The 26,096-nt window shown below is 49.8% G+C and overlaps 3 protein-coding genes across 5 annotated transcripts in view; 2 read left to right on the plus strand and 1 right to left on the minus strand.

Moving 5' to 3' along the window:
• The first annotated feature begins 83 nt into the window (after positions 1-83).
• Positions 84-10,254, plus strand: DNAJC21 (DnaJ heat shock protein family (Hsp40) member C21). The gene is made up of 12 exons (XM_032961310.2): positions 84-2,921; positions 4,771-4,864; positions 5,305-5,431; positions 5,913-6,029; positions 6,386-6,469; positions 6,682-6,902; positions 7,549-7,706; positions 8,207-8,282; positions 8,656-8,761; positions 8,947-9,479; positions 9,577-9,643; positions 10,014-10,254. The coding sequence occupies exons 1-12, from the start codon at positions 2,816-2,818 to the stop codon at positions 10,173-10,175; spliced, it is 1,851 nt and encodes a 616-aa protein (XP_032817201.2). The 5' UTR covers positions 84-2,815; the 3' UTR covers positions 10,176-10,254.
• A 233-nt stretch (positions 10,255-10,487) lies between these two features.
• Positions 10,488-12,486, minus strand: LOC116946344 (alanine--glyoxylate aminotransferase 2, mitochondrial-like). 3 transcript variants are annotated; one of them, XR_004403581.2, is made up of 4 exons: positions 12,336-12,486; positions 11,887-12,018; positions 11,682-11,780; positions 10,488-11,567 (listed from the first exon to the last, which is right to left on the minus strand). XR_004403581.2 is itself a non-coding variant. In XM_032961482.2 (3 exons), the coding sequence occupies exons 1-3, from the start codon at positions 12,070-12,072 to the stop codon at positions 11,529-11,531; spliced, it is 324 nt and encodes a 107-aa protein (XP_032817373.2). In that variant the 5' UTR covers positions 12,073-12,329; the 3' UTR covers positions 10,488-11,528. The 3 variants fall into 3 exon arrangements, 2 of the variants coding, with proteins under 2 accessions (XP_032817373.2, XP_075921247.1); XM_032961482.2 differs by lacking the exon at positions 12,336-12,486 and having other exon boundaries at positions 11,887-12,329; XM_076065132.1 differs by lacking the exon at positions 12,336-12,486 and having other exon boundaries at positions 10,488-11,780; positions 11,887-12,329.
• A 2,182-nt stretch (positions 12,487-14,668) lies between these two features.
• POLB (DNA polymerase beta) overlaps positions 14,669-26,096 on the plus strand; it is a 28,172-nt gene continuing 16,744 nt past the window's right edge. The window contains exons 1-5 of the mRNA XM_032961655.2: positions 14,669-14,928; positions 19,708-19,765; positions 22,603-22,669; positions 23,740-23,814; positions 24,183-24,241. Of these exons, the coding sequence (XP_032817546.1) occupies positions 14,868-14,928; positions 19,708-19,765; positions 22,603-22,669; positions 23,740-23,814; positions 24,183-24,241 (320 nt within the window). The 5' untranslated portion in view covers positions 14,669-14,867. The remainder of the gene's footprint in view (positions 14,929-19,707; positions 19,766-22,602; positions 22,670-23,739; positions 23,815-24,182; positions 24,242-26,096) is intronic.

Consider the following 26,096-nt stretch of genomic DNA (forward strand, 5'->3'; position numbering starts at 1 on the left):
GCGCTATCGCGATGGACATTGAGTAGGGGGTGCAATGATTAATCTGAATTCTCTATCCCATGACGATGCATCAAATCACGTAAGAATGAAAATGTCTTTTTCGATTTGTACGCACTGTATTTAATGACTTCACACCATTGCCCTTGCAGACACTGGAGGCGCTACAATTCTCTGCAATGTCAACATACGTTTTTCACGAATTGAATCTCCACCCCGAGACGTAACATTGTGTTATAACCAGCACGGGGCCGGCGAGGGTGGGGGGGATAAGTAGGATTTGAAATGGGAACATCAGCCATGATCTATCCACTGCTGCTAGACGAATGCCTCCCCACGCCATCGCTGTATCTCGCCCTCTCAATCGGAAGATGGGACAAACGTCGGCCGATGCCATCAACCCGACAGCCGAACATCAACCAACGATTCCCCGGGTCTCCGGAGCAACGGCAACTCGACCGGCTCGCGATGACACTAAATGCGTCTGGCTCCTGCGCACGAGAGGCTGATCCCATCGCTCCACCTTGCGACGGCAGTCGACTTCTCGTTCCCGCTCACTCTTGGTTGCCGTTCCGTCTCCAAGTCTCGTCCACTGGCCCGTTATTTCTCCGAGGCCGTGCTGTGCGTGTCCTCTCCCCGAGCCGGCTTAACTATTCCGAATGGTCAACGTTGTCTCCCATCGGCATTCGTTGTTCCCGATCCGTTGCGTTCCTCTTGATTTGTCTCGGTGTATGTTTTTGCAGTAATACATCGCCGCACACTTACGTGCATGCAGATACTCCTCTACTTACGAACATTCGACTTACGAACTTTCAGAGATATGAACAAACCTGGTCCATTACGTCCAGTTGCGGCTGTTCGGACCGAGAGTCGAAAGTTCAACGGCCGCGCGATAGATGGCGGCGGTGGCATCTACATCTGCAGAACGTGAAGAACCAGTGGCATCTACATCTGCAGAACGTGAAGAATCAGTGGCATCTACATCTGTAGAACGTGAAGAACCAGTGGCATCTACATCTGCAGAACGTGAAGAACCAGTGGCATCTACATCTGTAGAACGTGAAGAACCAGTGGCATCTACATCTGCAGAACGTGAAGAACCAGTGGCATCTACATCTGCAGAACGTGAAGAACCAGTGGCATCTACATCTGTAGAACGTGAAGAACCAGTGGCATCTACATCTGCAGAACGTGAAGAACCAGTGGCATCTACATCTGCAGAACGTGAAGAACCAGTGGCATCTACATCTGCAGAACGTGAAGAACCAGTAGCATCTACATCTGCAGAACGTGAAGAACCAGTGGCATCTACATCTGTAGAACGTGAAGAACCAGTGGCATCTACATCTGCAGAACGTGAAAAACAGTGGCATCTACATCTGCAGAACGTGAAAAACAGTGGCATCTACATCTGTAGAACGTGAAGAACCAGTGGCATCTACATCTGTAGAACGTGAAGAACCAGTGGCATCTACATATGCAGAACGTGAAGAACCAGTGGCATCTACATCTGCAGAACGTGAAGAACCAGTGACATCTACATTCTCCGTGTTTAGTGTACACGCCATACAACACGTTTGAACTCCACAGGAGTAAAGTTAGACTTACGAACAGACCTCTGGAACCTAACTTTTTCGTAAGTAGGGGAGGCCCTGTATGTTGAACTTTTTGCACACCGTATGTAGGCCAACCGCGCTAATCGTAGTTGAAGCCCAGACGTATTTTTTTCTGTTTTAAACAAATGCTGCTGAGAAGAATAAGAAAAACAATTGCTGTGGATCGATGAGCGTTCATGATGATTTGCTACGTTTAATACACCAATCCGGTCACACGGAACCTTTGTACGCACGTGTCAATTACACTATCACCGTGTGGATAAGGTAGAGCACAAAATGGGACTTTTTTAATAGTATCAAAGTATGAAAAAATATGAATAGGTGTTTACCCTTTCTGGCAATGAAACAGAAATTTGTGTTAACAGATCAACGTTTAGCAAGGAATCCAATCTGCATTACCCATACGTATTTGTGTTGAACATGCAAACAAACGTGCTTTGATAATATACTGTACAGGCGTTGTCTGTGAGACTGATTGGCCTATACCAGATACAGCAGCAGCCTTCATTAGGGCCGAGTCTCACCACCAGTGTCAGACCAGAGAACGCCAAACGGCGAACAGTACAAGGGCAATGCACTTTAAGAGTATTGATAGGTCGGGGTGAGCAGCGATAAAAAGGGATATTTTTTTACCAGTATCAAAGTATGACAACGTAAGAATGTGTTTTACCCTTTCTGGCAATAAAACAAAATAAGTGTGCTAAGATGTTAAAAATAGATAAACCAAAATAGATCAACCTTTAGCAATAAATCAAGTCTTCATTAACCACACCAACTTGTGGTGAACATGCAAAACTAAAACACGCCCTGATAATATTCTGCATCTTAACACCTGAACATCTTCTGTTTGGTGTTTGAACATCCTAACACAACTACCGTTTAATAGTCAGAAAAGGGTTAGAAACCGATTATATATATTTTTTCAAAGCAAAAAGCACTACCGTCTGAAGAAATAAAAAAAAATCGCGTTCTTACGTTCAGCTTTGTCCTCGGCACGACCCGTAGTTGTCAACGTCATCACCCGGCTCAGCCAGCTGGGTCGCGTGTTCGGCCTTGCGCTGCCTGGGTCCCCCCCCCCTTCGCTCCCAAGGGCCCCCCATTAGGTCCCAAGGGCCCCCCCATTAGGTCCCAGTGCTCTCCGTGGGTCTCCACTCACCCCCTTAGGTCTACCCCTAGATCCCAGCGGTTTGCGACGAGCAGGGATGCCTGCCATGCGCTGCTACTACGAGGTGCTCGGGGTGGCAAGGAACGCGTCGGACGAAGAGCTCAAGAAGGCCTACCGGCGCCTGGCGCTACAATGGCATCCAGGTACACATGGGGGACACAGGGACCCCTCTAACGGAGACCCACGGTACCCCTCTCTCACGGGGGACACAGAGACCCCTCTCACGGGGGACAGAGACCCCTCTCACGAGGGACCCACGGTACCCCTCTCACGAGGGACCCACGGTACCCCTCTCACGAGGGACCCACGGTACCCCTCTCACGAGGGACCCACGGTACCCCTCACGGGGGACCCACGGTACCCCTCTCACGGGAGACCCACGGTACCCCTCTCACGAAGGCCCCTCTCAAGCGTGCCCAGGGGATCGCTGTCAGTGGGACGCGTGGACCCCTCCTCCAACGGGAACTGTACTCGGGAATCTCCGTAGGAGACCCAGGGATCAGGGACTCTACACACGGCGTGGGGGGGGGGGCTTTGACGCCTGGGACCCAGAAGCATTCCCTAGGGCCCGATTTCCCGGCGAGACCCAATTCGCGCCCGATTATAATTACTCACCAATTAGGGACCGATTATATTTATTGCTCCTGCAAGCGGCCCTTGCGATGGAGAACCCAAGCAAGAAGTGTTCTGGAGGGGTTCACGTGGTGATGCGTGTTGGTGTGTGCGCGCGTGTTGGTGTGTGCGCGTGTTGGTGTGTGTACACGTGTAGGTGTGTGCACGTGTTGGTGTGTACACGTGTTGGTGTGCGCGCGTGTTGGTGTGCACACGTGTAGGTTAGCGCACGTGTTGGTGTGCACACGTGTTGGTGTGCACACGTGTTGGTGTGCGCACGTGTTGGTGTGTGCACGTGTTGGTGTGTACACGTGTTGGTGTGTACACGTGTTGGTGTGTACACGTGTTGGTGTGTGCACGTGTTGGTGTGTACACGTGTTGGTGTGTACGCGTGTTAGTGTGCACGCGTGTTGGTGTGTGCACACGTGTTGGTGTGTACACGTGTTGGTGTGTACACGTGTTGGTGTGTGCACGTGTTGGTGTGTGCACGTGTTGGTGTGTGCACGTGTTGGTGTGTACACGTGTTGGTGTGTACACGCGGTGCTTCTAATTTGTTTTAACACTTAAATGGGACTATCGTTTTTAATTGAAAAAACGGATAATACACTGTAACATGATAACAAATGTATGTTAAGAACTCAAAAAGTCAGTCTCCTTTTGTAGGTTAATTTGTTGACGTGTCGGCGAGCCTTCGACGCTTCACGTGGCCTCAAGGTGCACCTAGCCTGGCACATGCGCCGTGGTGACGTCACTGGCATATAGTGGCGAATTACGGTTATATTCATGTGTGTTTAATTTTATGTTCGTGTGTGTGTGCATGTAAGACAACTCGGCCTCAAATGAGTACCTGGTGCAGTGTGTTAAAACATCGCCACTGGGGAGACAAAGGCGGCAGGGCATGGTGCTGGCCACCCAGCCCCTCGTGTGCCATGTCGGCTTTCATAGGTGCTCGCAAACAGCACCTGCCCCAACAGTCTGTTCAGGCTATACGGGGCATCTTTGTCTTTGTATATTAGTGGCTGTTGATGTGCGTGACAATGAGAGGTTCGTGGTTCGAATCCCGCTGCGGCCCTGGTTAATACTGCGGTGTGTATTGACCGTAATCTGCTCGCAGTCCCAGTCACTCGCAGTGGACGATAAAGATCCACCGATGTCATTGGCAAGAGTAGGCCGTTGTGTGCCGGAGTCCGCATCCAAATTCGATTACACCGCAAATTACTCAATTGGGATCACACAGCAGCAGCAGCAGTCATTGCCCCCTTCTGGCAGACTAATGCCCCCAGGGCACTTCCTGCAAATGAGACTTCTCTATCCTGGTCCGGTCTTGAGTTCTCACTTGGTTACACGAAGTAATCTTGAACCTTTGTCCACGTGTGCCAGACAAGAACGCCGACAATGTGGAGGAGGCCACGGAGACGTTCAAGCTGATCCAGGCGGCGTACGACGTCCTGAGCGATGCGCAGGAGCGCGCATGGTGCGACCCGGTCACCACTGTAGCCGCCACCACAGCCACCACCATAGCAAACACTTGCAAACACCATAGAAAACACCACAGCCACCACTACCACGGCCTCGACCACCATAGCAACCACTACAACCACCACCACAGCCTCCACAAACAGCACTATTGAAGCTGTAATTAGGGTTACTACTTTGTGGTTGAGCGCGAGAGCAAAATCCACGAAACGTAAAAAGCAGACCACCTCATTGCTTATTTTCTTTTAGAGTTGAACATTTATTTAAAGTTTGTTGAACGTCGACTGTGTCGTGCCCCCTGCAGTGATGGTGCTGATGTGTGTAGCGATGGATGTTGCTGGATATGTTTGTGGTGGTGGTACCGGTGATGGTGCTGATGATGTTGGCGGTGATGTGTGTGTGCGGTGGCGCTGCGGTGTGGCTGCGGTGTGGCTGCAGGTACGACGCGCACAGGGAAGCCATCCTGCAGGGCGCCATGTCTGGTGGGGAATTCTCCGACGACAGCCTCGACCTCATGCCATACTTCACCGCTTCTTGCTACAGCGGCTTTGGCGACGACAACAAGGTGAGCCCCCCCCACCCCACTCCTGCCTCCCACCAGGGGCCCCCCAGACACCCGTCTCCTGCGCCAGGTCACTTGCCAGCTAATGCTAAACCAACGGTGTGAAACAAGGGCCAAATCGGACTTTCTCAAATGCCCTTGGTGGAAATCACACACACACACAGTACAGTCACGGGCCCTTACAGTGACTGAGCGTACGAAGATTAGAAACAGTGTTCGTCAACAAAATATTCCCCTCAAGTACCCGATCAGCGCGAATAAGATGCTAGCAGCGACGGATAAATGTTTGCGTGCGGGCCCGTTTTGAAGAGGTAGGGGGCCATATATGTCCACTGCGCCCCCCTGCAAAACATGGCGACCAGGCCGTACTGAAGCTACGTGTCGTGTGGAACGAAGCCTCCGGCCGTGGGTTTCCTCCTCCCCTGCGTTAAACCATCCCTGTCGTCTTGTCGCTTCTCTCCGGAACCATCTCGGTGTGCCGCAGGGCTTCTACACCGTCTACCGCAGCGTGTTTGAGGAGGTGGCGGAGGAGGAGTTCGTGGAGGACGACGCCGACGATGAGTTTCCGTCGTTCGGAGACGCGGGCAGCGACTACGAGACGGTAACCATGACAGCGGTGGTGGTGGGGGTGGTGGGGGGGGGGGGAATGGTGCTGCATGGTGTTTATCGTGATGGTTTGGTGGAAGTGTGATGTTGCTGATTATTTGCTGCTGGTGTGATGCTGGCAGTAGCGCAGCTCGTGCAGTTGCATCGTGATTGTGCAGCTCGCGAAAGTGTGATGGTGGTGTTGGTGGAATTTTTTGACGGAGGCGCGACTGTGATGCGATGTTGGTGGCGCCTGTGGTCTGACATTGGCTCCGGTGAAGGTGCGACGGCGATTGTAATGATGGAATGGAGGCAGTGGTGCTGACCGTGTGATTTTGTGTTTGGTGTTGATGGGGTGACGGCGCTGTGCAGGTGGTGCACGTGTTCTATGCGTACTGGCAGAGCTTCAGCTCGCGCCGCTTGTTCTCGTGGAAGGAAACCTACGACACGCGGCAGGTGAGTCCCTCTCTCATCCCTTCACCTCCCTCCCTCATCCATTCCTAGGCCTACCTCCCTCCCTCATCCCTACACCACCCTCCCTCATCCCTACACCTCCCTCCTTCATTCCTCCACCTCCCTCCCCCCCCTCCCCACATCCCTCCCTCCCTCATCCCTCCCGCGGCAACGGTGCGGTCACCGCGATTAACGTTGGATGCACGGCGGCGCAGGGGAGCAACCGGTGGGAGAAGCGCGCGATGGAGAAGGAGAACCGCAAGCTGCGGGAGCGGGCGCGGCGCGAGCGCTCCGAGGCCGTGCGGGAGCTTGTGGCGTTCGCGCGCAAGCGAGACCCCCGCGTCGCCGCGCACAAACGCGTGCTGGAGGAGCACAACGCCGAGAGGGCGCGGCGGTCGCAGGAGGCGCGCCGGCGGCAGAAGGCGGAGAGAGCCAGGCACGTTGCACACGGGAACACGAACATCGGAACACGTGCATTGAAAGCGCACGTGTGGCGCACTCGGGCACACTGTGTGGGGAGCGGCAGTGCAGTGGTCAGCTCGCTCTCCTCCGAACCCCGGAGACCCGAGTTCGATTCCCGCTCACGACCAACACCCATGACGATTATCTGAATCGGTCCTGACCCCGTCCCCTAGGTGGACTCAGCGTCAAATTACTACCTGGTGCGTTTTGTAAAAATATCGCCACTGGGGAGACAAAGGCGGGCAGGCGTGGTGCTGGCCACCCACCCCCTCGTGCCGTGCAGACCTTCATAGCTACATGCCAACAGCACTTGCCCCGCCAGTCTGTTCAGGATAAAAGGGGAACCTTTGTCTCTGTGTGTGTTTGTCTGCTTGTGTGTGTGTGTGTCCGCCTCTGTGTGCATCTCAGTATGCACAGGCAGTGCGCATGTACCAGTAATCTCATGCAATTGACTGATAACTGCTGGGTTTGTCCTGTGACCTCTTGGCAACGGTGAGGGCCTTCCACACTTGCCGCGACGGCCTCAAAGCGCGCCTAGAAATAGCACAAGCCCTGGTAGTGACGTAACCGCGAGCTAGTGGAGAGTAGCGGCTGCTCATGCTGTTGTTGTTGCATCCCAGGCTGGCTGAGGGCTATGAGCAGCCCAGCTGGGTGTGTCTGGATGGGCTAGAGAAGGAGCTGGTTGCCCTCGAGGAGAGCTACCAGCACGAGTTTGGGGAGGAGCCGGCCAGCGACGGGGATGACTCCAGTCACGACCCAGCCACGTCCGCAGAGCCAGGTCACCACCGCACGTGGCACCCGGCGTAACATCACAGCACCTTACCAGTGAACCTACCGGAAAACTGGCACCCACCCAGCACTACCCGGCTTCCCTACCAGCGTTCCATCACCCATGACCCTGTGCTGACTTTTTTTTATTTTACCAGTTAAAGCCCACCGAGCTATATTACTCTTGTTCAGAAGCGATCTGGCTACAATCGATAGATCAACGAAGTGGCTTATCACGTGGAAATGTATATCAGCCAAATACTCTAAACGCATGTTGATTATAAATGTTGAGCGAAAAAGTGGAGGACCTGGAGAAAAATCCACATGGCCACGGGTAGAGAAACATGCAAAAACTCCAGGTCGGGCTCAAACCCACGACCTCTTTACCAGGCGAGATAGTTAACATCTAGCCACTGCAGCGCCCTGGGAGAACGCCTGCTGTGCGTTCTCTGTGCGGGACTCATGCGTGCAATGCGCCCGCCCCTCTTCCCTCCCACGTTTGGCGTGCAGAGGAGGCTGCGCGGGACTGGGAAGACTTTGAGCTGTATTGCGCGGCCTGCAGCAAGGCCTTCAAGAGCCTCAAGGCGTGAGTACTACTCCTGTGCAGGCCCACTGGGGCATGGGGTGGCGGTGTGTGTGGTGGTGGTGGTATGGGAAGCGGTGGCGCAGCAGATCATGCGCTGCTACACGAACCCAGCGACCCAAGTTTCGATTCCCGCTCACGGGTCAACACCAGTGACGATTATTTGAACCGGTCCAGGGCCTCCCCTAGATCGACTCGGCCTCAAATAAGTACTTTGTCCGATGCGTAAAATATCGCCACTATGGGAGACAAAGGTGGCCTGGCGTGGTTCTGGCCACCCACCCCCTCATGTGCCGTGCCGGTCTTCATAGGTGCTAATCACAGTTGATCACGGTAGTGCGGTGCGCGCGGTGCGGTCTCTCGTGTTGTGGCTCAGGAAGGAGAACCACGACCGGTCCAAGAAGCACCGAGACAACGTGGCATGGCTACGGCAGCAGATGACAGCCGAGGAGTTCGCGTTCCTGTCCGGAGCGGGGCTCCAGGTGCTGCCCTCACCGTGTCCTCACCGTGTCCTCACCTGTCATCATCCTGACCACACCATGACCTCACCATGTCCTTTATTACTATACCCTCCTCACCATGCCCTTCTCAACTTGTCCCTACCATCTGTCTTGTGTTATCCTTTATCCTAACTCTGCTGTTGCTGCTCCCTGCTGTGTCATGGAAGGTGGAAGTTGCTGATGTTGGAGGTGGGAAAGATGATGGAGGTGGGAAAGATGATGGAGGTGATAATTTGGAAGCTGAGGATGCTGATGATGGAGATGATGACAACGATGAAGACGACGATGATGATGATGATGACGGCGATGAAGAGGAGGAGATGCCCAAGACTGATGCGAGGAGACGACGGGGCCCAGTGAAATCCGCTCGGAGCACCGATGCCACTCACCACGCACCGCACACCCCCAGCACTGCACCCAACCTCGAACCGCACATCCCCAGCACTGCCAGCACCGCGCCCAACCAAGACACCGCACAGACTAACGGTATCGCGCACGCAGACGGAATGGCACACGGCGACCACGACGCCAGGCCCGACGACCACGGCGCACCGTGCCCGGCACCCACCTCGGAGGACTCCCCAGGAAGGGAAGGCCCCCCGGGGGCACCAGAGGTGGCGGGCAAGAAAGAGGAGAGGACTGAGCGCACGAGGGAGGAGGGGAAGCGGGCGAGGAAAGGTGGCGACGCAACGAGCTCCAGGTGAGGCCCATGTGACGCACACAGCAGGGAGACATTGGGGCGGGGCACGCGGTGGTGGGGGGGGTGTGCCTGTGGCTAATGGGGAGACTGTCCGCAGGGAGGATGGACGCAAGGGCAAGAAGAACAAGGATGTTCCCCCGCCCAGTGAGCCCAGCACCAGCCAGGTGCTCAACACAGCTCACCACAACAACCTTGCCACCCTCTCCACACAGTGTACTGTCGGCAACACCCTCACAAACCCTCACTTCACACCATACACCACTTATCTCAATACACTCTCGGCACACTGATCAATGCCCTTCGTCACCATTTACCCCACAACTTCACTACACCACCTAAAAAAATACACTTCTCCACACTGCTTCGCACACACACCCTTACCATTCTTCCCCATTACGGAACCCACGTCGCCACGCTCACCCACCAGTCTCTAACGCACCCGTGCCTCGCTCACCGCACCCACACCACCCATGCTCGCCGTGCCACACTTAAGCCGCCGGCATGACCCGTGTATGTTTGCCGGTGCCACTGCAGGAATCTCTGGGCTGCGACACCTGCGGGCAGGCTTTCTCTTCTCGGAACCGGCTGTTCCAGCACCTGCGTAGCACCAAGCACGCTGCACCCCGCACCGCCGACCTCACGCCCCCCACGGCGCCAGCAGCACCCGGCAAGAAGGGCAAACACAAGCGGAAATAGCCGCACAACCGCCCGTCCGCCCGTCCGCCTCTTAACCAGCCTTGTAATTATTTTTGCGGAGATAAACACTGTAAAGTCACGGCGTTGCATGTGCAATCTGTGGTGGTGCTGTGTGATGTAGGGGTGAGGGTCAATTCTTAGTGACGGTAGGGTGGGGGTGGTGGTCCAGCTGGGAGCTTTGGCGCCACCTGGGCCAAGCGGATCCTGTCGTTTCAAATGCTGCTGCTGCTCTGTAGAATCGTACTGCAACCCATCTCTCTCTAAGCTCGTGAGAACGTGGGCCGCTTTCACAGAAACACACTCGCGACACGGTAGCGGGAGTTTGTTTATTTTCATATTTGCTTTTTTACGAATCACTGTCTTGTGGCTGTCATTGGGGGATCGGAGCTGTGAGAGCTGGCTAGTGTAGGCAACGTGAGGTGGCGTGGGTCAGGTGAGGTGGTGTGAGTAAGGCTGATGGATCGAATGGTGTGGATTTAAGTAGCGTTGATTCGGCTTGGCTCCTTGTGCTGGGGAGGTGGTGTGGTGTGGCTGGCAGGTGTAGTTGAGTTCCTATTGAACAGGAGCACCCAACTCTGCGTCGCACAAGCAACGTGAAGTCGTTCGAATAATTGATGATTCTGTGCTTACTCTCACGTTGTTTAGTGGCCTAACCTCCCCCTTTGTTTTATCGCTAATTCCACCATCATTGTTTCCATGAACCTGGTGCCATTACACCTCTGCCCATGCTAAGAACCTGTTTTGTCCCTGCCGTGCTCAACCACGTTGGTTCACGTTTCTCTCTTCCTCCTTCCCCCCCGCACTGCTCCTCCACCTTGGACCTCCCCCTCCCCCATCCTCTGTTTCTCTGTTTCTCAAGTTGCTATAACCTTGCTCAAATCGAGACACTTGTTCTTATCTGCTGTGCTATCATCAGTGCCGTCTCTCTGTGTCATCCCCATATCCGAAGCCTCCATAGCTTGGCCTCAAGACCAGTCGTGTGTTCGTTCACATCTGGAATTCAAAACTAAGTGCTGCTTTGTTGCTGGCCTGCGCTCATGTTTGGCCTTTAAAAAGAAAAAGGTGGAATGGGTGTGGGGTGGGATAGTTGGGTAGTCACTTGGTGTAGCCACATGGTGGTGGTGGCCATTTATGATGGTTGCAGAATGTGACTAAGTGACGGTTGTGGTAGTATTGTGGGGCTGTGTAGTGCAGTTAGGTGGTTTTACAACATGGTGTGGCCAAATGGTGGTGGTGTTGTGTAGTAGGCTGGTGTAGTTGCGTCGAGTGGCTGTGCGGTGGGGGCGGCTGTGCGGGGGCACGACCGGGTCTAGGCGGCTTGGCGCTTGCATTGGTTGCTCAGGGCCCTGTGCATCACAGCGGCAGTGGCAATGGCGGCTTGATGCGGAACACCTGTGGCACCAGGGCACACACCACTCCTGTGATCCTGCCATCGCCACAAGACCTCCATCCCCACTCGGAAGCCCCACCACCCTGCAACTGCCCCCCCCCCCCCTCCGGCCTCACCTGTCCGTAGATGCCGTCCTTTCCAATGAAGAGCGACATTTCCCTCCAGTCCTCCCAGATCTCGTTCATCTGCGCCGCCGGAAGTGGCGTCCTGCTGGCCTGAGCAAGCGCACAGCATAGCGGCACTCGAACACGGCGCATGTATGAGGCGTGCCCACGCACCCTGCGTTTGCATTCGTCTGCATGTGCGCGTCTGCAATCGTACCATGTCGGTGACAAGTTCAACACCAATCATGAGCCCCTTGCCGCGCACGTCCCCCACCACCTTGAACTCGTCACGGAACCGAGCCAGCCCGTCCTCGGAGCACGCAGCCTGGGTCCCGCCCTCTTCGATGACCTGCACACGAGCACATGGACGGGGCGACACGTGGAGACGCAACAGGGGACACATGGCGGTGGCGGGGACTGGGAGACATGCGAGGACATGCCAGGGTTACCGCCGAGCCTGTGCTCAACAGTACAGAGTGCAACAACAGGGAAATGCTTTTAAGGTTTTAGTTTTACGAATGAAGATTGACGTTAATATTGGTTAAGTTTCCAAATGTGCACATATGCATTATTTAACTAAGAAAATATCGCAGATTATGTATATTTACAAAGCTGGAAGCAAAATATTATTTTTGCAATAAACAGTTTGGTCCAAAAGTGCCAGACCTTTATTCCCTCGATTTAAAATTAGAGTATGGATCCTTGCTGTCACGAAAACTTCAAATCTAGAATGATACTCTTAATGCCACTTACATGCACAATCATCCACACACAAACACCACACACCGCCATAACACTCCCTCACCTACACACTCCCCCTCACACCCCCCCACCCACACACTCCTTCACCTACACACTCCCCCTCACACCTCACCCACACACTCTCACACACTCTCCCCCCCCCCCCACACACACTCTCTCACCCACACACTCTCACACACTCCCTCACCCACACACACACTCCCTCACCCACACCCTCCCCCTCACACCCCTCACCCACACACTCTCACACACTCCCCCTCACACCTCACCCACACACTCCCTCACCTTCACACTCCCCCTCACGCACTCTCACACACTCCCTCACCCACACACACTCCCCCTCACATCTCACCCACACACACTCGCTCATCCACACACTCCCCCTCACACACTCTCACACTCCCCCTCACACCCCCCCCCCCCCACACACTCCCTCACCCACACACTCCCCCCCACACACTCCCCCTCACACCTCACCCACACAACCCTCATCCCTCACACACCCCTCATTCCTCACACTCCCACACACAACCCTCACACACAGCCCTCACACTCCTACACACACACAACCCTCACACTCCCACACACACAATCCTCGCACTCCTACACACACACAACCCTCACACTTCCACACACAACCCTCACACTCCCACACACACAACCCTCACACTCCTACACACACAACTCTCACACTCCTACACACACACAACCCTCACACACACACAACCCTCACACTCCTACACACACACACAACCCTCACACTCCGACACACACACAACCCTCACACTCCCACACACACAACCCTCACACTCCTCCACACACATAACCCTCACACTCCTACACACACACAACCCTCACACCACACCCACACACAACCCTCATCCCTCACACTCCCACACAAACTAAACCCACCACACACACAACCCTCATCCCTCACACTCCCTCACACACCCCTCATTCCTCACACACACACAACCCTCACACTCACAACCCTCACACTCCTACACACACACAACCCTCACACTCCCACACACAACCCTCACACACAACCCTCACTCCTACACACACACAACCCTCCCGCACACACACAACCCTCACTCCCACACACACACAACCCTCACAGTCCTACACACACACAACCCTCACACTCCTACACACACACACACAACCCTCACACACACACATACAACCCTCACACTCCCACACACACACACAACCCTCACACCTCACACTCCCACACACAACCCTCACACTCCCACAACCCTCACACTCCTACACACACACAAAACCCTCACACTCCTACACACACAACCCTCACACTCCCACCACACACACAACCCTCTCACACCCACACAAACTAAACCCACCACACACACAACCCTCACACTCCCACACAAACTAAACCCACCACACACACACACAACCCTCACACTCACAAACTAAACCCACCACACACACACAACCCTCACACTCACAAACTAAACCCACCACACAGACACACCACGGGGGGCCCTGGGAGTGTTTGAGTACCCCCCCCCCCCCCCTGTTTGCCCACGGGTCGCGCCGCGCCGCCACTCAATCCCTTCCCCCTTCAACCCGCAATCGCCAATCACGGCGAAGGACGACGACAACAACAACTCCCGCGACCGACATCGCACGGCGTCATGACGAGGAGGCGGCGGCGGTGCCGTCCAGCAGTGAGTGGATTCACACGGCGCCGCAACGACCCGGGCCGAAGGGGGTGGGGGGGGGGTCCCCGCGGGGTGGGGGGAGAGGAGTCCCCGCGGGCCGATGGGGGTGGGGGGGAGGAGTCCCGGGGTGGGGGGGAGGGGTCCCGATGTAGGGGGGAGGGGTCCCGATGTAGGGAGGAGGGGTCCCTGCTGGCCAATCCCCGCGCCGCCCCAGCAGCCGCTGTGGTGGCTGCGGGGCAATCACGGATCGCGTTAGTGCGGGGAGAGGCGGGCCGGCTCCTCCCTCCCGGGCCGGCTCCTCCCTCCCGGGCCGGCTCCTCCCTCCCGGGCCGGCTCCTCCCTCCCGGGCCGGCTCCTCCCTCCCGGGCCGGCTCCTCCCTCCCGGGCCGGCTCCTCCCTCCCGGGCCGGCTCCTCCCTCCCGGGCAGGCTCCTCCGTCCCGGGCCGGCTCCTCCCTCCCGGGCCGGCTCCTCCCTCCCGGGCCGGCTCCTCCCTCCCGGGCCGGCTCCTCCCTCCCGGGCAGGCTCCTCCGTCCCGGGCCGGCTCCTCCCTCCCGGGCAGGCTCCTCCCTCCCGGCCACTCCCCGCACGGCCTCTGCACGGCCCCAGCTCCTCGTGGGGAGAGAGAGAGACGGGTGGCACCGCTCGTCATCGTCGTAGTCTTCTTCGTCGTCGTAGTCGTCGTCGCCTGGTGTACGGACGCGATTCTCAGTTGCCCGTGGTTGGCGTCGCTGCGTGGACGGAGCCATGAGCAAGCGCAAGGCGCCGCAGGAGACTCTCAATGAGGGCATAACAGATTTCCTCTTTGGTAAACCCTTCAGTCTTCTTTGTTTCGCTCCGCTGTTGATATCGCCAACCTCCCCTTCCCACCCCCCACACACACACACGGTTATAAACACCACCATCATCATCATAACCGTGACGATAGAAATTCTCCCGCGTAATCTGCGTCAAAGGTCGTGCCCATAGTGGGTTGTGAGTAAGGTATTGGGACGGTTGTTGGAACGTTGAGACTGAACAAGGCAGCTGTGTGAAGGACCGCAGTGTGGTTTGCGATCATTGAATACTATCTCAGCACAGTGTACGTGTTGGATAGTTTGAGTTCTTCGAGTTCATATGAGACTCGGGGAAAATGTAGTTCAGAATCAATAATGTGGCTTATTGTTGTGGCTATTGGAGTGTAGAGTTTCCATTCAACTTACATCTTACACCCGCTAGTTTCTAATGTAGGCAGATGTGCTTAAACACAACAAATGTGTAATAAGCATGATTTAAAAAAAAAACCTTTTAAGCAGTTCCTGAAGAAGAGCATTGTGGTCCTCCTGGCTTAGGGCGCCAACAATATTTAGTAAGCAGTGATGGTCAACCCCGGACAAGTTATGTTGTGATGGGATTTCTCGGCATTTTCATGCTTGATTAAACTTCAGACTTTAATATTTCGCATGTAACACTTGAGACCTGGCCACTTGTACGATATAGCACGTAAAATGTGCCATAGATTTATTTGGAATCTGATATTGTTATTGATCTCATAGTTTCCTAAATACTTTATGGCCGTGTTAGTTATAGTGGAAACAGGTCCCTGCAGGGTGGGCTGGTAGGAACATTGGAATTTGTTTTACACCCAACAGCACGAGATTTCACTTCGTTAAAGTATTGAAAGGGGACGGACGGACGGACACATTAATCTATTGCAGGCTGGTACACTCAGTTTACAACTTCGTTCCTACCAGTAAAATAGCTTCTTGACTTTGTTTTGCCGCTGGCACTTTCACTGCCATCCAGTAGCTGTGTGCAGCAGCAGCAGTGTGGGAATGCTTATTAGTTTAAAAGGTCATCCTATTAACAATTATACATTATGACATTGTGCTTGAATCGCATTCACAGAAATGTAGAATGGGTGTATGAAATTTGGAGTGGTCAAATTATAAATTGATAGTTCTAATAAATGAACTGAACTGAAATGTTACTGCATGTATAGTGGTAGAAATTGTGGCTGCAGATAATGTAGTTATCTCTTAAATGGATAATTTAAAATGATCTGTGCGGTGGTTTCTGAATATATGCACCTAATCACACATGCTGCAATGCAGAGAGTCAAAATGTAAAACAAAAATATAAATAGTAAAGTCACGTAGAATGAGAATAAAATAATAAATTGATAAAATAAAATAATAAAATTCTCACGACGTTTCGGCCACAACACAAGCGGCCTTCATCAGGTGAAGGGACGAGACTGTCTGGAGGACAGCGCTGGAGCGAAAAAGCCACGCTCAGATCGCGACCTTTAAGCTGTGTGAGAAGAAACAAAGCGCCTTGACAAAGGAATTAGCATAGAATTTAGCATTGAAATAGCTGAGTGATTAGCTTGTGACTGGTCACAGAAATAGCTATGTTAAAGTCAGAGCATACACATTCACAGAGGCACCTAGTACAAATCAAACAGGAGAATTTAGCATTGAAATAACTAGGAGAATTTAGCATTGAAATAACTCGGAACAGAGGAGGGGGAGAGAGACAGCTGCGAGGCGCTGTTATACTCCATGTTGTAAACCATAACATTAACCGTGGTGTGAGAGGTATTACGAGTCAATGCCAGCGAAAGAGCTGCGTTCTGAAGGTCATCGTAAAATACAATTAATTAAGAACGGAAATGGTTTAAAACATCTTTCCAATGGTTACTAAGCTAGAATCCATCTTCTCGGTTGAAATTGTCTCTGTGCTTGTATATGTGAATGGCCTCATGAACGAATCTCATGGTAGCCGGTTGGTTTGCAAAGAGCCTCCGTCTTGGAGAAGTCAATGTCATGTGAGCCCACTGAATTATAACAGTGATCTGCCACGGCAGAGGAGTTCGTTCTACCGTGTTTCAAGTTTGCTTTATGTTCGCGGATGCGGTCCGAGATATGTCGTTTGGTTTCTCCAATGTAGCTCCTACCACAGAGGCACTTTAGTTTGTAAACGCCCGGGTACTGTATGTTTGGAACAGCATCTTTTACAGATGGAATTAGATCACGGATTTTATGTACTGTGTTTAATCGGACCTAGATCTTGTGTTTATTCAGGAATTTTGGAGATCTTTTTAGTGACCCCTGCAATGTATGGTAAGGTGATGGTTTTGAGTGGCTCCACAAGAGGATCCTTCATATCTCGGACCGCATCCGCGAACATAAAGCAGACTTGAAACACGGTAGAACGAACTCCTCTGCCGTGGCAGATCACTGTTATAATTCAGTGGGCTCACATGACATTGACTTCTCCAAGACGGAAGTTCTTTGCAAACCAACCGGCTACCATGAGAGATTCGTTCATGAGGCCATTCACATATACAAGCACAGAGACAATTTCAACCGAGAAGATGGATTCTGGCTTAGTAACCATTGGAAAGATGTTTTAAACCATTTCCGTTCTTAATTAATAGTATTTTACGATGACCTTCAGACCGCAGCTCTTTCGCTGGCATTGACTCGTAATACCTCTCACACCACGGTTAATGGTATGGTTTACAACATGGAGTATAACAGCGCCTCGCAGCTGTCTCTCTCCCCCTCCTCTGTTCCGAGTTATTTCAATGCTAAATTCTCCTAGTTATTTCAATGCTAAATTCTCCTGTTTGATTTGTACTAGGTGCCTCTGTGAATGTGTATGCTGTGACTTTAACATAGCTATTTCTGTGACCAGTCACAAGCTAATCACTCAGCTATTTCAATGCTAAATTCTATGCTAATTCCTTTGTCAAGAGATGCCTCTGTGGATGTGTATGCGCTTTAACTTTAACATAGCCATTTCTGTGACCAGTCACAAGCTAATCACTCAGCTATTTCAATGCTAAATTCTATGCTAATTCCTTTGTCAAGGCGCTTTGTTTCTTCTCACACAGCTTAAAGGTCGCGATCTGAGCATGGCTTTTTCGCTCCAGCGCTGTCCTCCAGACAGTCTCGTCCCTTCACCTGATGAAGGCCGCTTGTGTTGTGGCCGAAACGTCGTGAGAATTTTATTGTGTTATTTTATTTTATCAATTTATTATTTTATTCTCATTCTACGTGACTTTACCGAAAGAACCAAAGAAGATGAATCCTTGCAGTCACGAAAGCTTTAAATCGAAAAATATAAATAGTTAATTATTAATTAACCTGGTTCCCACCCCATTTCTGTCCAGGTATACAGGTTAGGACAGCAGTTGTTTGGTCTGGTATCCCGCAGATTTACATGTCACAGGCGTCGCAAAAAACTCGTGAGACTGACATCACATTAGGAACCACTTTGTATCTGGCGTTATGAAGCTGCAGTTGAAATTGTTTAAAATGTTGAATCGTCATCACAAACGTTAAGGGGATGAGGTGAAGGACTATTTAATGTGTAGGCATCAGGATTTAGGCTTGGGGGGATGCTACATCTGCCATTGTGTATAAAATGCTGCAATATGACTGCATTGACTCACAGTTATTCGCTTGCATGTTTAATCACAATTGGAGGTTGAGCCTTGGCAGGAAGTCAACAGTGATTATATCCTATGGGGTCAATCTATGTCAACTAAAAAAGGGCTTGCAAAAGTGATATGACGTAAATGTTCTTGTAACATTGTCAGTAAGTAGTGAGGTATACGAGTCCTAGACCATCATGGGATCCACAATTCTTACTTGGATGCATATTTACGTGTTGCGTCACATGTGAATGAATATGGAGCAGTGAATGTGAGGCCATCGCTGCTTTTGGAGGCTTATATCGCTGAGAATATGAAAGCAATAAGTCCTAAATTTGCTGTTTTAACAGATACATTTCTGTCGATAGAAATGGCACCAAAAAGTGTCTCTTGTATTTTATGTGGTGATTTAAACAACATTTAATGCAGTGTGTTTAAACAACTATTCATAATATTTTACTTTGGTTTGTAAATTCTGAATCTGAATAAGAGAAAGCACTGTTATGCATGATCTCTTGCCCTTCCCTATGCCAAGATACAGATTCTTAAAAATGCCTGCAAGGAAACACCAGTCACAATTGTTGCCTAATCCCCCCTCCCTCCCTACTTAATATCATTGGAGGATCATGGGTACTGATACCCTTCTGAAAATCTCATATATCATACAATTTATTGACAGAGTTGCAGAAAAAGAAAAGACATGTCAAGTTACTCATTGTTTTTTTCTTTTTTTTACACCTAATGAAGATCGCTTGTGTTGCGGTCGAAACGTCGTGATTGATTTGTTTTAATATAATTTTATGGTATTCCTAAATACGTGACTTTACTGAAAAAAACAATGAGTAATTTATGCAGTCACAAAAGCTTTAATTCTTTATCACATGTCAAGTTATTGCCGATATCTGGTGATTTGATATTGAATGAACAAAGGATTATCACCACTGTGTTTACCACCACCTACTCAAAAAATATTTATTGCTTACACTTGCCTTTCTGGCAGTATGTGGTAGCAGCTCTTGCTTTTATTCAATATAATACACAACATAACGATACAAGTCATACTTGTAATAGCAAATTACAGATGCATTTTTTTATTTTGCAGTGCCTGTTGTATGACTACTGTGTGTATGATATTGTTTTGGTGTGCTCTTTGTTTTTTCACAGAGCTGGCAAACTATGAGAAAAATGTGAATCGTGCAATTCACAAATACAACGCCTATCGGTATGAAAGCAAACCACATTGGGATCTGCACACATGGCTGCACAGCTGGGCACAGGCATATTTATACACGTTCACTGTTAGTTCTCACCTTGCATACACAATCAAAGTGAAATGGATAACGCATAATAATTCAGTGAAAGCCAAGACATAAACACGGATTGTAGAGAACCAGACGAGATGTGACGGGCACGAGAGATTGAGCTTGTTTTTAATCTGGACTTATTGTGGTTGCCCGTACTTAAATCGGCAGGCTCTTCCAGACCATTGGGCTACCAATGAGAAGCTCCATTCTTCTGTCTTCAGCTGAGTTGGTTTAGCACACAGCAGGTCCTTTCCAGATGAGCGTAGGTTGCGTGTTGGCGCTTATAAGTTAAATGACGGACGTCGCTCGGGTAGGTTGATTGACCGAAGGTTTTCACCTTCAAAGCCAGTGCTGACACCTTTAACTTGACTATCATGCACTGGCAACCATTGAATGTCATTGAGAAGGTTCAAAGAGCTTGTGTGATGTGGAGCCAAGCCAACAACTCTGGCCAGGGTGTCCTTAATGGCTGAAGACATTTGCTGAGGGCATGTGACAACTACACATACACAATAGTATTTCCGACATCCTTGTCAATACAGTTCCTGATGTAGCATGGTGCTCGGGTGTGGTAGGTGCATGATCGGATCAGCTCACCAACACGTGGTTCACCTAACAATGGAAGCATATTTTGCATAGTTCCTTACAAATACTCTTTGGTTCTTTCGGTAAAGTCACGTAGGTAGAAAAATGATAGATCACGACGTTTAGATCGCAACACAAGCAATCGTCATCAGGTGGGACAAACCACAGCAAGAAACAACTGCTGAAGTAGGCGAGAGATCTGCCGTGGCACGAGGTTATATAGTAGGCCTCGGCAGTAGGGGGGGAGAGAGAAGTGGGGGGGGGAAGGAGGCGGGGCAGAAAGTGGACCCCTGCAGCAGCACCCGGGTCACTGGAGTAAAGTGGACCACCGTCATGCATATGCATACATTAAACACATTCAACATATGGACCTGCAAAGTAACATTATGTACTGCTGACTAACAAAATTCATATGGGGGAGATCTGGTTTGGCTAGCCTCGTGTTCTGCCTAAATGTTAATGGAGTTCAAACAAATATAATTATATACATGCCAAAGGCTTCAGGACCACGAGCAAGAATAGCAGTGGCACGATGCTCCTTGTTCCATATCGGAGTGGCAGCCTCTCTGCTTCAACTTTTCAGAATCCATCCTCATGAACTTTTCCATCACAGTATTTGAATTCTGTTCTTTGGCAAACTTTAAAATCTTATCCTTGGCATGTTCTATGTCATACTTTGTCAATTGTCCAAGTCTGCTTTACATTATTAGAGCACGTTTTCATATGTCTTTGTCGCAATGGTTACCAGTCACAAGTGTAACAATGGCCCCCAATAGATGTGCTTTTTGCTTAGTTGGCCAAGGAGAACAGGGCGGGATGCTGCTTGGAACCTGTGGTCATTATGTGGTGGTGGTGTGGCATGGGTGCACGCTCAGAATTTTTGGTACATTCTGGATGCTTTAACAGTGTATACTTGAATCACCTCCCAGTATAGTAACAGTTCTATGAATCGACAGTGGGTTGAATAATTACATTCCTACTTCGCATGTGGATGGTAAGCAATGGAGTACTACCCCTATTAAATTGAGCCTTTTGTTAGGCAAAGCAAGTCATCTACTCTCAGATGAAGTGGGGTTAGACAATTTTGCAATTAAGTATTTTTCTGTGGCAATGAAACATTACAAGCAATGCAAATTAACATGAGGTTTGGATGGTAGTGAGTTGAAAAAGGTAAAGAGAGAGGGCATGCGTAAGCAAGATAGGGAAGGAGTAAATATTGGATGGTTTCCTGCAAATACATGTACATACTGCATCCATGATTACAAAAATTGTGTGTTTACTAAAGCATGATTGAGAGCACCAAAACATTGTCCATCGCAGGGGTTACATTCTTGAAAATTGCTGCAATCGGAAAATCCGCAAACCCAAAGGCAAATGGGAAAACTAGGGTTTGGTTCACGGTTGGTAATACGGCACCCCCTCCTTTTCTTTTATGTTACCCTACATGAACTCAAATATGAAACAGGAAGTGTTTAAATGAAAAATATGATAATTATTTTGAATCGTGTTAAATATAACTCGTACAGCAAATGTATAGAATGAAAATAATTAAGGTTGTGTACGGTACTGTGCATGTATACGTAAATGTAAACCTGAAAATAAAGATAAAGTTAATGATGCTGCACTCTCCCCTTTCACAAGTTTATTTCATAACTCTACTTAATCGTTCCGAGACATCACCTTCCTCTGCTTCTTTTGCTTCTATTCACTGCCACTTAATTTTCTTTTCGGGGCCATTGGAAAATAATCAATAAGGTCACTGATTAAGTAAGAAAAATTGTGCAGCTGGACCTCACCGCTTCACTGGACGCTGGGAGCACTTGGACTGGGACCCGAATGGGCTGCATGGAGACCGGATGGCTTGCGTATGTTTCCGCGGCAGCATCATCGCGAGCAGTACGCTTATGTGATGCATACAGGGATCTCGCGATCAACCATGAAAGGGTCGACCCACAGAGGCACGATCGGCAAACTGTATCTCAAACCATTTTGCGTCAATAGTCAAATCCATGATTGGGAAAGGTTTTGGTGTCCATTAATTGTAATCATCCCACATGTTCCTATCATCTTAGACATTATTGATCAGCCTGAATGGTGGATAACTGATTAAGTGATGGCGATGAAGAAGAAGACAAGTAATAATGCTGCGAATTTGATTTTGTTTTTACAGAAAAGCTGCAGCCGTCATCGCAAAATACCCAAACAAGATCAAAAGTGGTTCTGAGGCCAAGCAACTTGTGAGCATCACTCTCATTCTAACATAAACACATGCCCATATACTCATGAATACACTCGCACACATTGCAAGATGCCAAACAACAGCCACTATTGACTGCTTAGTGGTTGGACACCTTACTGCAGTACCTGTGCCACTGAGAGTACTCTAGGACCACGTAGAGTAGCGAAGGCTTGCTGACAGGAGGTCACGGGTCAAGTTACGTGTGTTAGGAGCTGAGTATATTAATACATAATAATTTAAAAGACTTTGAAAATCCACAGTTAAATGAAGGGACTCCCCCCACACCATGTTAATCGTGTTTTTTTATCATACTTGCTGCTCAGTGTGGGTCAGTAAAGTGTGGGAGGGAGACAGGCAGGACCTGTTCAGATATCACTCTGGGTTTGGTGAGGCGTAGCCAGATATCGAACTCAGGTTGCCAGGTTACTGATTTGTTGATACCATGTATGTGATCATTGGTATACAAACCTTTTGTAAATCCAGCTCGTGTGGTTGGTTATCCTCTATATTGTCTCTTATTATGGTCCCAATTTGTGAATTGCATACTGGATGCATTTTTCCAAATTTGCAATGCTATGATTATCTGAGGTCCCACAATTACATTTTGGTTTCCATTAATGTACAGGAGGTCAATTGACATCTACCTTCTGCTCTACAGTGATTTTGTTATGGGGGGGGGGGATAACGCTTCTTGTTAGTTCCTATTCTGGCCCTGCAACCCTGTGGATTTATGCTAGCATCGTGTTGAATTGACATACCTTGCAGAAATAGCGGAGCCAATACCCGACATTCCGCCACAAGTTACTTAATTCTAAAAAGAGTTGTAACTATTTACTTGAATGTTGGGGAGCTAACATTCTTTATTCATAACGTTTGCGCGCAATTACATCAGCTAGCATAAACGATCGTGACTGAGTGGGTTTAAGAGTGTGTACTGTACAAGTAAATAATCTATTGTGTGATAAGTGGATGGATTGTTAGATTGGTAAGTACATGGATTTATGGATGAATAAGTGGGAGATGGGTGAGCAAGTTCATGAGACACAAGATATTTCTGTATCTCGGCAGGAAGGTGTTGGGGTGCAAATCGCAAAGAAGATTGATGAGTTCCTGTCAACAGGGAAGTTACAAAAGCTGGAAAAGGTAACATGAATGGTACTAATGTAAAACCCCACGAGCAGAGCTGTGTCTGACCTGTTTGACTGATTATTTTGAGCACATGCACTCATCTATGCGTTGTGAGTGATAAGTGTATGCATGGAGAATCCTTAGTAGTGAAAGAGCTCAAATCACGATGGGGAAAATAATGAGTTTAGGATTCGTCTCAACCTTTCACTCCTTCAGGCCTGCTTAAACATATCACAGTGGGAAATTAGCAGTGTCTTCCTGTGGAGCGGCTGGTCCCCACAGTGAATTCCTTCTCTGGTTCGACCAAGAACAGAAATGGGCACTGTGTCCTGTTGCTCACTAAACAAAGAGACTGTAACTTGAACATGAATATATCCTTGCAGATTCGTCTTGATGACACATCGTCTTCCATAAACTTCCTGACACGCATCACTGGCATCGGGTGAGGGCTTCTTGTGGTGATACACATGTCGTTGCAATCTAATATTGTCACTGTGCTTCATAACGTGGACGTGTGTGAGGTACTGGAGATCCCCTGTATATCGCAGGGGTTACATTGTTGGAAAGTGCCGTGAAAGCCAAAACCGCGATATTCAATACTTAAACCTTACCTTAAAATAATGGAGTTAGGTACACGGCAACCAAAAGAAGACACTTCACAATTGATATAAGGGCTGTACTGTATGCCAAATAAGCTTAAACTAAATAATTGAAATAAACACGTAAAAACCTATGCAAAAACATTCTTAGACAATAAATAGTATAAATACTGAATAAATACTGTACTTACTGATGATGATGCAAAGTGAGTGTATGTTATTGTCCATGAGTAGGGAGCGGTGGGGTAGTGGTTTGCACGCTGCGCTACAAACCCGGTGACCTGAGTTTCAATTCCTGCTCATGCCCAATACCAGTTACAATTATCTGAATCAGTCCTGGGCCTCTCCTAGGTTAACTTAGCATATCAAATGAGTATCTGGTGTGATGTGTAAATATCGCCATGCCGGCCTTCATTCGTGCTCGTTTATAGCACTTGCCCGAACAGTCTGTTAATAGTTCTTTGTCCGCGAGCTGCTCGCATGCCAAGTTTAGGTGCCACTGACTGCCCCACGTCCCTCGCCTGCCCCACAGAATCAGCCACACAACACCATGATACAATACTTCCGTGTACAGTATATCCGCGACATGCCAAAGCTAACCCCCCACGATAGCTAAATTGGTATACAAAAATAGGTTGCCCACGACAGGTTGAAACTGCGAACAATAAACCCGCAATTTTCAAGGGTCTCCCATATTATTTTTGTGGTTTGGAGGTTTTATTAATGTGTTTTTGGGAGCAGTTTGGTGTGCTTGGTGAAATGCATTGTTTATGGCGGTACGCTCAGTATACTGAGGTTGCCTTTGTACACCGTTGTACAAGGGGTGCTCCAAATGATTCATTCAAATCTGAATTTGGTTGTTTTTGATCAGTGTGGATCGGGCTGGGTAAAATTATTAACGCAAATCAGGATATTAAAGTTTTGACTTTTATGCACTACAGACTGGTTGGTGTTTTCAAGTCCATCGGTTACACAAAAGTATCAGCTCCATATTGTCATTGATGAGTTCATCTGGCCCATACCTTTCTATAATTCCTGTCCCAAGTACTGGCATCATGACCCACTTGGCCAATGAAGTCTCCTCATAAGGGATGCTCCCATAGTGTAACGGTTAGCACACTTGACTTTGCAATTCAGAGGTTGTCGGTTTGATTGCCCAGCATGGCAGTGGAAACTTTTTTCTTAAATCCCCTTGCCTCTCCATCAAGCGGTGTAAATGGTTCTACCACAGTCGATTGGCTGATCGCAGGTAGTGGAGTAAAGTGTGGGTACTTCCACCTCTTCCAAGACCCGTGTGAAATAGTAGGACAAATACCATCCCCAGGGCCTCTCTATAGGAAACTTTGTGGAAGCCCTACTGCAAACAAATGCATGAGCACGCAATTGCAGGTTTGCACCTTTTCCCATTCACTTTGTAATAAAAATACTATCCCAATTGGCCAATTTAGCCGACACCTGAGAGAGGATGTAATTAAAGGTATCTGACTCAGTCAGCCTTGCCTGCATCCTTCCATGGACGTTCATCTTCCGTGGAGCCATTCATCATCGCCTCCACAACCGCCTACGACTCGCGAGCCTTCCACAGCTTCCCACTGCTCCCAGGCCCCTTTCATTATTTAATGAAGAGCTACTCGTTCTCTTATATGTTGTCCTGCTCAAAAAGAAGGACTGTCCACCCCTCTTGATGGTTGGAATCCA

The sequence above is a fragment of the Petromyzon marinus genome, chromosome 1 (assembly GCF_048934315.1).
Source record: "Petromyzon marinus isolate PM22_M1 ecotype Great Lakes invasive population chromosome 1, UKy_Petmar_22M1.pri1.0, whole genome shotgun sequence".
In the NCBI taxonomy this organism is placed as follows: Eukaryota; Metazoa; Chordata; class Hyperoartia; order Petromyzontiformes; family Petromyzontidae; genus Petromyzon; species Petromyzon marinus.

Excerpts from the sequence above, each read along its gene's own strand:
- LOC116946344 (XM_076065132.1), bottom strand. The coding sequence starts at position 12,072 with ATGTGTCCCCTGTTGCGTCTCCACGTGTCGCCCCGTCCATGTGCTCGT. Across the intron at positions 11,781-11,886 it reads TTGAACTTGTCACCGACATG|GCCAGCAGGACGCCACTTCC; the intron begins GTACGATTGCAG and ends GCGCTTGCTCAG.
- DNAJC21 (XM_032961310.2), top strand. The coding sequence starts at position 2,816 with ATGCCTGCCATGCGCTGCTACTACGAGGTGCTCGGGGTGGCAAGGAAC. Across the intron at positions 8,762-8,946 it reads TGTCCGGAGCGGGGCTCCAG|GTGGAAGTTGCTGATGTTGG; the intron begins GTGCTGCCCTCA and ends GTGTCATGGAAG. Across the intron at positions 9,644-10,013 it reads GTGAGCCCAGCACCAGCCAG|GAATCTCTGGGCTGCGACAC; the intron begins GTGCTCAACACA and ends GTGCCACTGCAG.